Raw genomic sequence first — 12,972 nt, 5'->3', positions numbered from 1 at the left:
TAGCAACTCTGTGCGGAAATCTGGCAGCACCTTAAAAGACTAACAAGGTTTTATTCCAGCATGAACTTTCACGGAGCAGAGAGCCCACCACTTGAGAGGCAGGGGGTAGGAGTTTGATGCAGGAGGCACAGGAAGAAAATCAAGAGCAGCCAGGACCAGAGACCATGAAATGCAAAAAGCACAGAGCACAAAATTCAGACCTAATCAGAAAGAAGCAGTGAGGTGCTCATTCATCTATGGCAGTGGTGGCGAACCTTTGGCCATGCTGGCAGGGGCTGATGGGAATTGTAGTCCATAACATCTGGAGTGCCAAAGGTTCACCACCACGGATCTATGGTGTTGAGTTCTGCCACTAGTTTTGTCCCAGTTTTGCTAGGACAGATTTGAAGCCAACAGCTCCTTTGAGACCAATAAGGGTATCAGGGTGTAAAACAGCGGTGTCCGTCTAGTCCTCCAGATGTTCATGGACTACAATTCCCACCAGACCAGTCTGTGAACATCTGGAGGGCTAGAGTTGGACACCCCGGGGGGGGGGCCCTGGTGTAAAGCTATAGCAAGTCAAAACTCTCTACCAGACACCAGCAAAAATGGAGATCTCTAAACCCTTTTGTCCCAGTCTACTCGTGTCTTATTTGAAGCTTGTCCCCAGAATATCTTGTAGGTCTTCGTGGACACTTAAATCTGTTTCACTGCAAACCAATGGGACTGCCCTCTGAAACCCATCTCCATAGTTGCTTTCCTAAGAGGATCAAACAGAAAAAGGCTAAGTCGCAGTTTTACTAAGAATATCAGTCTCTCTCAAGCGAGCGAGCTTTAAATCCTCTGCAAAATAGAGGAACAAAAACAGCCCCTCCGGCCACTGATGTCCAACTCTGGCCCTCTAGATGTTAACGGACTACAATTCCCATAAGTCCTTGCCAGTATGGGCAATGGGGAGAGCTGTTGGGAATCGTAGTTCATGAGCGTCCGGAGGGCCGTAGGTTGCAGAGACCTCACTGAATGCCGTGTTATTACGGCACTGAACTTCACAGCAAAACTCCCCCCCCCCCCTTCCTTTTCCTTAAATCCTTAAAAAGTTTTCCTGAAAGTTTGACACGCCCGCCTTAGGCCCAACCGGAAGCCCGGACACTCATGCCGCTCTAGCCTTCCCCCTCTATTACTTACCGGCCTTCCGGCTTGGCTGCCCGACTCGCCGGCCTGTTTGAGCGAGATCGCGCAGGCGCAGTTAGCCCCAAGCGATGCGGGCCGGGGTCGGAGGCGAGGGGGCGTGGCCCGCCGCAGCTCGCCGGCGGCCATGGAGGAGGAGTGGGCGCAGCTGAGCCCCGCAGGTGGGCGCGGGTTGGGGACGGGGGGCGCCGACGGGGCCATGAAGCGGGCGGGCGGGGGGGGGGGAGGGGGAGATCTTCATTCAAATTGGTCCTCCCCTCTTCTGGCAGCTCTCCTTTCAACCAGTGGTATCAAGGAGGGATGGAGGAAGATGGGTGAGCAGAGGGGGACCTAGGTTGCGGGTCCCTCTATGGCAGGGGTCTGCAGCCTGCGGCTCTCCAGATGTTCATGGACTACAAATCCCATCAGCCCCTGCCAGGATGGCCAATTGATGGGAATTGTAGTCCATGAACATCTGGAGAGCCTCAGGCTGCAGACCCCTGCTCTATGGGGTTCCTGGAGGTCTCACAGAATTGCAACTGGACTCCATCCAAATACAAGAAATTTTCCCCATGTCTGTGGGCAGCAGAACCAAATACAAGAAATTTTTTCTCAGTGTAACGTTATCACCATCCAAATTAATTGCTTTCAGATTGTTGGCTATTTAAACAGTGTTGCTTCAGACTAGCATTTAGATCAGATTACTGATGGAACCGTATGCCATTCGTATTACAGAGCACTATGTTCGCTCCAAAGACCGAACTTTGGAGTGTTGGCTTGAATCTTCCATCAGTTGCCAGTTCTTTATTTAATAGGTTTAAAATTGTGAGAGTACTCTACTTGTCAAGTTATGTTGTTTATGTTGTACACAGCTCAGAGCCCTTCGGGGATGGGTGGTATAAAAGTTTAATAAATCATCATCATCCAAGGACTAACCTGGGGCTGCCCAGTCTCACTGCATCTTGGAAGCTAAGCAGGGTCAGCCCCAGTTAGTCCTTGGATGGGAGACTGCCAAGGAAGACCAAGAAGAAGAAGAAGAGTTTGGATTTATATCCCCCCTTTCTCTCCTGTAGGAGACTCAAAGGGGATTGCAATCTCCTTGCCCTTCCCCCCTCACAACAAACACCCTGTGAGGTGGGTGGGGCTGAGAGAGCTCCGAGAAGCTGTGACTAGCCCAAGGTCACCCAGCTGGCGTGTGTGGGAGTGCCCAGGCTAATCCGAATTACCCAGATAAGCCTCCACAGCTCAGGCGGCGGAGCAGGGAATCAAACCCGGTTCCTCCAGATTAGATACACGAGCTCTTAACCTCCTACGCCACTGCTGCTCCAAGGTTGCTATGCAGAGGAAAGCAACGGCAAACCACTTCTGTCGGTCCATTGCTTTGAAAACCCTGGCAGGTCTCCACTTCACACACACCCTCATAACCCACTCAGGTTCTTCCCCAAACCCAGTCCTTCCCAGGCTCCAGTCCCAAATCTCCAGGAATTTCCCAACCTGGACTTGGTGTGGCCATCTTTAAAATTTGACCATAACCACCTTGGGCCCAGCCAGAAGCTTGGACGCTCATGCCGCTCTAGCCCTCCCCCCCTTTCTTGGGACGGTCTGGGCCACTATTGGAGCAGCAGTGGTGTAGGAGGTTAAGAGCTCGTGTATCTAATCTGGAGGAACCGGGTTTGATTCCCTGCTCTGCCGCCTGAGCTGTGGAGGCTTATCTGGGGAATTCAGATTAGCCTGTACACTCCCACACACGCCAGCTGGGTGACCTTGGGCTAGTCACAGCTTCTCGGAGCTCTCTCAGCTCCACCTACCTCGCAGGGTGTTTGTTGTGAGGGGGGAAGGGCAAGGAGATTGTCAGCCCCTTTGAGTCTCCTGCAGGAGAGAAAGGGGGGATATAAATCCAAACTCTTATTATTATTATTATTGACAGCTCCCGGCTAAGACGGTATTTTTGAGGCCTGGGGATTTAACTGCCGTGCCTGCTCCGTTGTATGTTTTCCATTTCTTAGAGGAAACATCCCGCCTTTTGCATCTTCTGCAGAGCCTGAAGGGTACGAGATCGTGGTGCCTATTACTGTCTTTGAGTTGAGCGATGACGATTTTTTGACAAATGAAGATGTAGCTGTTTCAGGGGAAGATTCATTCTGCCTTCCTTCTGGAAAAGCTGAGATTGTAAAAGAGGACCCAGGAGCAGGAGGTGTCTGCAAGCAGCATTTGACCGAAGGCGCCCTCAGAGCAGAGCACAGAGTGAAACAAGCTGCGCCGGACAAAGTGACAAAAAGCCAGGGACGCGATGAAGAGGTACCTGATGCACGTGAAGACTTAAGTGTGGTTTCGTTTCAGAATGTGCTGGATCACTCAGAGCCCTATCAGGACAGCCGATCAGGACAGAGCCCGATCAGATCAGCCGTGGCTTTCTTAGACCCCAAGATCCAGAAGAGAACAGAAAAAGAACATGAGAGTGCCAGTGCTCTTGGCGGCGATCGCATCTGTGACCGACAGATGCTGGCTTTTCTGAATACACAGAGTGAAGGAGAGAAGACAAATGACGTCGTAAAGGTGGCAACGACAGTTTCGCAGGGGACGGATCCCGTTGCAGACGCAGTTGTTCGGGAGAGGCTGCCGGAGCTTCCTGCTGTGGATCCGGCCAGGGGTGTTAATGAGGAAGGTAAAATCTTTTTTTAAGATGCAAATAAAGTTCATTATTTTGCTGATAAGTGCCTCTGGGTGACCTTGGGCTAGTCACAGTTCTTCGGAGCTCTCTCAGCCCTACTTACCTCACAGGGTGTTTGTTGTGGGGGGGGGAGGGAAGGGCAAGGAGATTGTCAGCCCCTTTGAGTCCCCTTCAGGAGAGAACGGAGGGATGTAAATACAACTCTGCAGAATTTAAGCAGCCAGCAAACATGTAGTGAGAATTCACATCAGGTGGGATTGAAATCTTCTATCCCGTGGTGGCGAACCTTTGGCACTCCAGATGTTATGGACTACAATTCCCATCAGCCCCTGCCATGCTGGCAGGAGCTGATGGGAATTGTAGTCCATAACATCTGGAGTGCCAAAGGATCGCCACCACTATGACCCGGTGCTTGTACAGGGGACTGCTTTTACCTTTATACCAGGCTAGGTCAACCTTGGCAGATCTGAGAAGTTAAGCAGGATGGGAGGCCACCAAGGGACATTTCCCATGCTGAAAGCCAGTAGAAGCCAATCAAGGACACCTCCGCCCCTGGGAATGCCCTTAGCCTGCGCCTAGGTTTAGGCCAGAACAGCTCTGGGGTCAGAGCCACCCGCCCCCCCCCCCCCGTTTGCCTTCCCCATCCCCCCCCCCCCCGAGTAAATGCCACTTACACTGAGTAAATGCTACTTACACTGGTGGAACAGGCTTCCAAGTGAGATCAGGGCCCTGCGGGACTTACAAAGTTTCCGCAGGGCCTGTAAAACGGACCTGTTCTGCCAGGCGTTTGGCCAGCCGGGATGATGTCAACGCCGCCATAAGAACAGCTGGCCTCCCGTGGGTATATAAAGGGGGAGGGAGGGGCTGAAGCCATCGGGAGTCTTGTTATTTTATGTATTTATATAAATTATATACAATATTATAAGCTGTTTTTACTATTGATGGACACCGCCCTGAGCCTTTGGGGAGGGCGGTATACAAATATAATTAATTAACTAATAAAGAAAGAAAGAAAGAAAGAAAGAAAGAAAGAAAGAAAGAAAGAAAGAAAGAAAGAAAGAAAGAAAGAAAGAAAGAAAGAAGAGATGGATTTATATCCCCCCCCCCCTTCTCTCTTGTAAGGAGACTCAAAGGGGCTGACAAACTCCTTTCCCTTCCCCCTCACAGCAAACACCCTGTGATGTGGGTGGGGCTGAGTGTAAGGAACCAGAAAAGTCCAGGCCAACAGTAACTTTAAAAGCTCTTTATTGACTGGCAATCATGATCTTCTACAGACAATGCGGAATCTGATCAGACTCTCCCCAGCTGCCGCTTTTACGGGCGAATGTTTTCCCGTAGAAACCCCAGCCCAAAACAACCCTGCTTTCCCATCCCACTATTCCCACCAAGACAGAGATTCACACAGAACAGAAGCCTGAGATGGCAAGCACGCAGCAAGGTTAAGAAAGAGATAAACACTGGCCTGGGCACAACGCCCAGACGGAGGAATGCAGACCCAAGGTTGAATTCAGGCTGCTAGCAAACCAAGACAACCTTACACTGAGAGAGCTCTGAAGAACTGTGACTAGCCCAAAATCACCCAGCTGCCATGTGTTGGAGTGCACGAGCTAATCTAGTTCACCAGATAAGCTTCCATAGCTCAAGCGGCAGAGCGGGGAATCAAACCCGGTTCTCCAGATTAGAGTGCCTTCTCTTAGCCACTACACCATGCTGGGGTGGGCAAATGCATCAGCACAGTCCCACACCAGTCCCAAAAGCTGATATGTGCCCCCCACCCCCATCATTGAGTTGCCCGCTACCTGAATGTACTACGTAGACCTGGCTGGCTAGGAGGAGAGATATTCTTGGCTGAGTATGTCCTCCAATATAACTGAGTTCCCTGAAAAAAACGTGTGTGTAAGAAATGTATTGTACTGGAATGGCAGTATAATTTGCAGGCATAATCCAAAAAAGTTCCAGCTCCGTCTCCAGAGTTCTCCAAAATCTTGTTCCCATTGTGCATTTCAGACATAATTTGTTTCACTTGTTTTTCTGCCACCGTAGCAACTGGTTTAACCTTTATTTTTAGCACAACAGAGTCTTTATCCAAAACAGGTCCTGGAATATGGTTCTGTGAAATATGGCAAGTTGTCCTCTGTTAGGATTAACTTGCCATATTTCACATTTTTCAGAGACAAAAATCCCATGTCAGGTATCTGGAAAAATGAGTGCCAATCCAAATCCAAAACCTTTATTAGGCATAAAACCCGGTGTGTGTCAAGAATTCCAAATACAATAAGATCATTATTGCGAGAGTGCCTGTCTATCATAAGGCTTTTCCTAGTCCCTGTGAAGAACCTACAAAAAAAAAAAATGAACAGGGATTAACAGCACAATCCAGAAAAGAGGTACTTCAGTCTAAGCCAGTTGAAGTCAAAAAGCTAAGACCAGAGTAACTCTCTTCTGGATTGCGCTGTAAATCTGCCCTCTCACTCAGTTGTCAAGTTGGAGTCCTGCTAAAGCTAATTGGTGAAAACGGAGAACTCAAAAATCATGTCAACAAATAATTCAACATTTAGAAATGCTTGGATTTTTCTGAAGGAGATGACTTTCTATGCATATAGTGCTTCATTTTTATTTTTTTATTTATCATATTTATATACCGCCCACCCCCAAAGGCTCAGGGCGGTGTCCATCAGTCATAAAAAAAAATTTAAAACAGATAATAATACATAAAATACTAAAACTTGCAGATGGCTTCAACCCCTCCCTCCCCCCTTTGGCCAGATGTTCTTTATGGCGAAGTTGAAATCATCCCGGCTGGCCAAATGCCTGGCGGAACAGGTCCGTTTTGCAGGCCTTGCGGAAACTCTGTAAGTCCCGCAGGACCCTGATCTCACCTGGAAGCCTGTTCCACCAGGTAGGGACCAGAGCCGTAAAAGCCCTGGCCCTTGTATCGCCTTTTTTTAAAATAAAAGTGTCTTAAGAGGTTATTATGTGGACGACATAAACATATTCTCTTCCTCCCTCTCAAGGTAGTGGCTCTTTGGAGTGTAATGAAACCAGCCAGGGACTTAGAAAGAACAGTGTACTCAGTGAGGAAGCGCACCAGAGTAACAACTCAAAAGAGTATCCACGCGTTGCTGACAAAAATGAACAAGGCGCCTCATCTCTTGTTAATGGCGATTGCCTTACAGGAAAATTCCCGGAAGATGCTGAAAGTTTGATAAAGCGTGACTGCTCTAATCCCAAGACAGACGGTTCTGGAAGCTTTGCTCCACCCGAAGTGATTGACGGTTCAGAAAAGCACGATACGCACAAAACCACGAAAGACTCCAGCGAAAATGCAGAAAGTGGCCAACGGTTAAAAAGAAATGGTGGTCATCCACCTTCAGTTAATGTCAAAAAACGCAAGACCGGAAAAACAGCACGGGAACAGGCAGACGGCTTGCAAAAGGGGGAAACCGTCGGCCCGAACGCCGTGGTGTGGAAAAAATCGGGCTGTTTTCCACAGACGCATAGTTGTGACCAGTGTGGCTTGGTACTTCGCAAAGAAGAGCACTTGGTATACCACAAGGCCGTTCACTTGCAAGTTCAACCGAGTGAGAATGGTAATGACCAACCATCTGGGAGGGATGCAGGGTCCCCTGAAGCCAAGTCTGCTGGTAGACCAGCTCTTAAGCTGTTCAAATGCCTGCAGTGTGCGTATGTCAGTTCCTCGTTCGACAACCTACGCCTGCATTTTGCTACTCACACAGGGGAAAAACCGTTCAAGTGTCACGACTGCGACAAGTCGTTCCGAAATTCCAGCCACTTAAAGCGGCACAGCTTTCTGCACATTCAGAACCCCCGCAAATGCAGCTGGTGCCGTTTCATAGGCGGCACTTCGGGGGAACTTAAGTCACACCAGAAGACCTGCAAGGACAAGAGGCCAGCAGGCAAAGAAGTCCAACCCTCCACTTCAAGATGCGAGGACCCCGAGGAGCAAACAAGTGGGGAGGAAACAAAGAGAAGCGCTCTGTTGTGTGCGAGCCAAATACGTTTGTACAGCTGCGAGCACTGCGATTATTCTACCTGTACGTCAGACCGCCTGAAAATTCACGTGAGAATTCACACGGGCGAGAAGCCGTTTGCTTGCGACGTGTGCCAGAAGAAGTTTCGAACCTCGAGTCACCTGAAGCGTCACACGTTGGTGCATCAGAAGCGGGAGTTTAACTGCAGCCGCTGTGACTATTCCGCCGGCAACTGGTTGTCCTTGAAGCAACACATCGCTTCACACGGGGGCGAGAATCTTCAGAAGAAACCTCCCTTGCCTGCCAAAGTTCACGCGTGCCAAGAGTGCAGCTACTCCACTCTCAAAAAGGAACACTTGACGATTCACCTCCGGACACACACAGGGGAGAAACCGTACGAGTGTCTTCACTGCGGCCACGCCTTCCGTACGCCGGGGCACTTAAAGAAACACCTGTCCACCCATGCGAAGCTGCAGTGTGACCAGTGCAATTTTGCTACCCTTGACAAGCATGTTCTGCGCAAGCATGCCCAGACTCACAAGGGGACAGAGCCTTCTGAAGATAAGTACAAATGCAATAAGTGCAGGCGCACCTTCTCTGCGTTGCGCATCTTTAAGGCTCACAAGAGAAAGCATGAGGGACCCAAAAACGTGAAATCATAAAAAGGCGAGTCACTGCCATCGAGGAAGCCTGTGATTCACCCTGAACTTGTCTTTTACGGATACAGACTTCCCAAAAGCATTCAGCGTTCTGCTTTGGCCAGAAGTTTGCCTGAATCGACAGCCAGGATCTTGTAAGACACAAGAGAGGGCTGAGAAATTTACTCCTCCGGCCAGTCCCCGCTCCTTCCTCTATATCCGTGGTGGCGAACCTTTGGCACTCCAGATGTTATAGACTACAATTCCCATCAGCCCCTGCCAGCATGGTCAATTGGCCATGCTGGCAGGGGCTGATGAAAGTGCTCAGTCCCTCTGAGTGCCAATAAAACCCGCCATCACTATATATTATTGCCCCTGTTGTTTGCTGCCCACCTTCCGCCTCCATCCTTCCTGCTCCACTTTTCCTCCCCCCCCCAGTTTCTCGCATCCTTCTTCTGCCTCTGTCCTTGCTTATTCTCCCACTGCTTTTAGCATGGTGTACTTTGCTTGTGCACTTCTTCCTTCTCTCGCCTATTTTGCAGCTGCCTCTTCCCGTGTCCGGCAAGCTTAGCCAGCGGCCCAGCCTGCCACGACCTCCTGGTTCCCATGAGTGCCTCTTGTCAGTATTCCAACCTTGTCCTGTTCCATTTCTCCCAGTCTAGCCCTCAAAATAGCAGACTCGGAATGTTGGGGGGGGAAGCCTCCCCATGATTACTATTTAGGTTCTTCTGCCAACCAAGGAGTTCCTCTGGGCTCATAGAAAAATGTCTCTTGGGTGCAGTGGCGTGGGGGTGGGTGGGGGAGAATGGTGGCAGGCCCCCCTCCCTTACTTTAGTTCAGCCAGCTGCCTGCTGGGAACTAAACTTCTCAGGAGACCTTGCAAGCTGCAACTCCTGCGAAGGCCTCTCCGGGGGGGGGGGGGGCTCGCAAGGTCTCCTGGGAAGTGTAGTTCCCAACAGGCAGATTTGAGAGCAGCTGGGTCCCCCCGCCCCCACCGTAGCTATGTGATTGCTTGGGTGTACATGTCTTTATTATCCGGATTTTTCCGTCTGCAGAGAGGGAAAGTTCAGAATTAGATCGGGGCCGGCCGGTCCTTTGAACTGTGTCGAACAAACGTGCCGTTTTTACATTAAGATGGTTATAGTGATAATTTGCAGCCTGCTTTCATGCTGCTGATATCTCGTGAAACAAAGAGACCTCTTTCTCTTTTGGAGGAAGATTACAGATTGAAGTTAGGACAGATTGCAAATTGATTATACGAAGTTATTATGTTATTCCTCCATTGGAGGAAAATTGCAGATTTAAATTATTACAGATTGAAGTGATTATACAGATTGAAGTGATTATACAAAGGTATTATATATTATTCCTTCGTTGGAGGAAAATTACAGATTGAAGTTATTATATGACTGACTGAGTTATTTGCTGCAGGCACTTGAGAGGCTGCAGGCACTGGAGCTAATGAAGAAGGGGATGACTGGTTTGGTTTTTTTGCATCAAGGATATATATATATATTGCTGACGTTTTAGATAAAAAGGTTTTCTCTACACTAAAATCAATTATGAGGTCAGCATGGTGGAATGCTCACCTGAGGTGTCACATGATTTAAAAATAACAACAGCTTGGATGCTTACAACTGAATAACGAGGCGACCATACAAGTTGCACTTCACATCCGGAAGTGCTCAAAATCCCAAGGAGACAATAAACCCTTATTGTAATAAAACAGCAGTTTAATCAACAGCTTGTGGATCTTCCCTGGACAAACCTGGAACTGATTTACGCCGCAAAGATCCAGTAATTAAAATGGCTTGCACCCCCCCCCATCCCCTGCAAATGGCGCCCAAAACAACGGCAAAGGAGATAACGGTGAAGCTGCCCAGCCACTGACCTTGGGCAGCACCTGGGGAATGAAATCATTCTCAAGAAACAGAGCAGAGACAGACAGTATTGCAATTAACCCATTCCACCACCACCCATTATACAAAAAGCGGCAAAAGCAACCCCAACATGAGCAGGCCTCCTGACAGGGTGTGAGGTTGCAGGCTCGATCAGTGTAAGGCCCCTTCCGCACGTGTGATAATGTGTAATAAACTTAGTCCTACTCTGTAATTGTAACAACTGTAATGGGTAACTGAGTATTAAGTAATATGACACAACACTGGCTATTGTAGGTTTTTCTGAATGCTCTTGGGTGTTGAAACATCCCGAGAGCGCAAAAAATCCTGAACATGACCCCACAGCCCAGAAAACCCACAACAGCCAGTTGATTCTGGCGAAGAAAGCCTTTGACAATAACATAATGTGAGATTTTGTTTGTCACTAATGCCTGTGTTAAGGGTTATCCTACTATTACAGTGGTGGCGAACCTTTGGCACTCCAGATGTTATGGACTACAATTCCCATCAGCCCCTGCCAGCATGGCCAATTGGCCATGCTGGCAGAGATGATAAAGTGTAATCCACTATGAGTACTAAAGGTCCTCCCTATATATAACTTATAAATGGTCCATCACATTTTAGCTTATTTTTGAAGCCACTGGAGCCTGGTTGATTTCCTGTAGGCTTTTCATGAATTTGTGCTGTGCTAGAGAATTAAAATCTCCTGTTGTGCTGTAATTATTTTTTAGTTGGTCTTGTGTTTTTTTTTTTGAGATTCTGGTGCTTAGGTATGAGCTCTATTAAGATGATTAAAGATAATTATTTCTGTGGGGTGTTTAATTGTGAAACATTTTTTTTCCATTTGTAACTGGGCTTTTTTTCCTGATCCCTTTGGGATCATATTGTTGGTGATTGGCTTCTCTCTCAAGGGCATGTCTCTCCCAAATGTCAGTCTGATAGGAGAAAAGCATCCCCTTTTCATAGGGAATAAAAATGCTTGTATATGTTCAGTGTGTGTAGAGAAACATAAGAGTAAGGGTTTTTGCCCTCCTTTCCAAGGAGTCCTTCGGTGGAAAGCAGGGCTTATTTTTAAACAAAACCAGAGCATGCCACACAAAGGAACAGCTAACTTTTAGGTTGGCCCCAGCTGATTTTAGCATTTTTTTTCCTGATTTTTTAAAAACTCAACAACTGGTGAGTCTCCTTACTGGAGAGAATGTCTGGGTATAAATCCAAACCCCTCCTCCTCTCTCTTGCTCATGGACTCCCAACTTGCTGTAGAATATCACACTTTACACTGTGCTCAGTATGGTGTCTGTTTTGTCCCCTTCCCTCCTTTTATTTTCCCAAGCAGTGAGGTCAAGGCAGCTGAGCAGGCATATCATACCTGGATCTCTGTGGTCCTAGGTTGATCCTAATTACTCTTACACCATACTAGCAATCTTGCTTTCTTTACCTCATAAATGGGAGGTTACCTGTCTTTCCCCCACCATCAGAGCCCAATAACAGCTGTGGAAGCCATTTGTATCAAAAAAAGTGGGTGTCTGGTTTTGCCTGAAACTGAAGCCACTGAGCGATCTTAAAAGTGTATTTGTTGTTTCAGACTCTCACGTGTGTATTTTGTTTCTACTCTTTAGAAGTCTGCTACAGTGGAGGTAGTAAAGGAGGATATCTCCCCTTCATAAGGCTCCATCACAATTGCTTGTCTGAGTTGGCTGAACATTTGGAGGGAGGCATATACTTTATGTTTTCCCTTCTCCATCATAGCAGCCTTCCAGCGGGCAGAAGCAGAACAGTGTTGGCAGATGTAGCATGACTTGCTCGGGTCAGCTGGAAGCCACACAGCCTACCAGAGATGATAGAGCAGTGATGGCGAACCTTTTCGAGACCGAGCGCCCAAATTGTAATCCAAAACCCACTTATTTATCGCAAAGTGCCAACCGGCAATTTAACCTGAATACTTAGGTTTTAGTTTAGAAAAAATGGTTGGCTTCACCCATTTGAAGCGTTGCGGTTGCTTCACCAAGCTTACTCGCAAGTAGCGATAGCCTCAAACTTCGGTGAAACAACTTAGGTGCCGTCTAGCAAATAGGTGAATCAACGCGACCCTAGGAGGGGTTTACTCAGAAGCAAGGGCCCATTGCCAGCAAGCGAGCTTACTCCAAGGTAAAGGCTAGTGCCCCGGCTAACCTATATGTGTGTGTGTGAGGGTGATTTTCCGCCCCACCCCCACATGATGAACTCTGTGCATGTGTGCCCACAGAAAGGGCTCTGAGTGCCACCTCTGGCACCCGTGCCATAGGTTCACCATCACTGTGATAGAGAGATGTAGCATCTGCATTCTGCCTGATTTCACCACCTGCCAGAAAGAGTTTTCATCCCTGGTACGCCAACCATTTCAGAAACAAGGCGGGTACAGAAAGCAGTGTGGCATTGCGTTTGCATAACCTGATAAAGGCCCTCCCGAGCCAGCACAAGAGTTGGTGAACGTGGAAATGTGTCATCGTCAGCAACATCTACAAACTCTTCAGATGGGGAGATGCCTCCATTGGTTACATTCATCGCGGAGTCTCCCTGCTCTCTTTCTCCTTCTTTTGACCCCCTGCAAGTGTGAAAAGCAGATCGCAGGATACCAGAACAGCCAT

The 12,972-nt window shown here is 48.3% G+C and overlaps 1 protein-coding gene across 1 annotated transcript; it reads left to right on the top strand.

The window, feature by feature from the left end:
• Window positions 1–922: 922 nt before the first annotated feature.
• Window positions 923–8,660, top strand: LOC125438368 (zinc finger protein 431-like). The gene is made up of 4 exons (XM_048506795.1): window positions 923–951; window positions 1,108–1,328; window positions 3,185–3,811; window positions 6,832–8,660. The coding sequence occupies exons 1-4, from the start codon at window positions 923–925 to the stop codon at window positions 8,469–8,471; spliced, it is 2,517 nt and encodes an 838-aa protein (XP_048362752.1). The 3' UTR covers window positions 8,472–8,660.
• The last annotated feature ends 4,312 nt before the right edge of the window (window positions 8,661–12,972 follow it).

The sequence above is a fragment of the Sphaerodactylus townsendi genome, linkage group LG01, assembly GCF_021028975.2.
Source record: "Sphaerodactylus townsendi isolate TG3544 linkage group LG01, MPM_Stown_v2.3, whole genome shotgun sequence".
NCBI lineage: Eukaryota > Metazoa > Chordata > Lepidosauria > Squamata > Sphaerodactylidae > Sphaerodactylus > Sphaerodactylus townsendi.
This window is presented reverse-complemented; position numbering and strand designations above follow the sequence as displayed.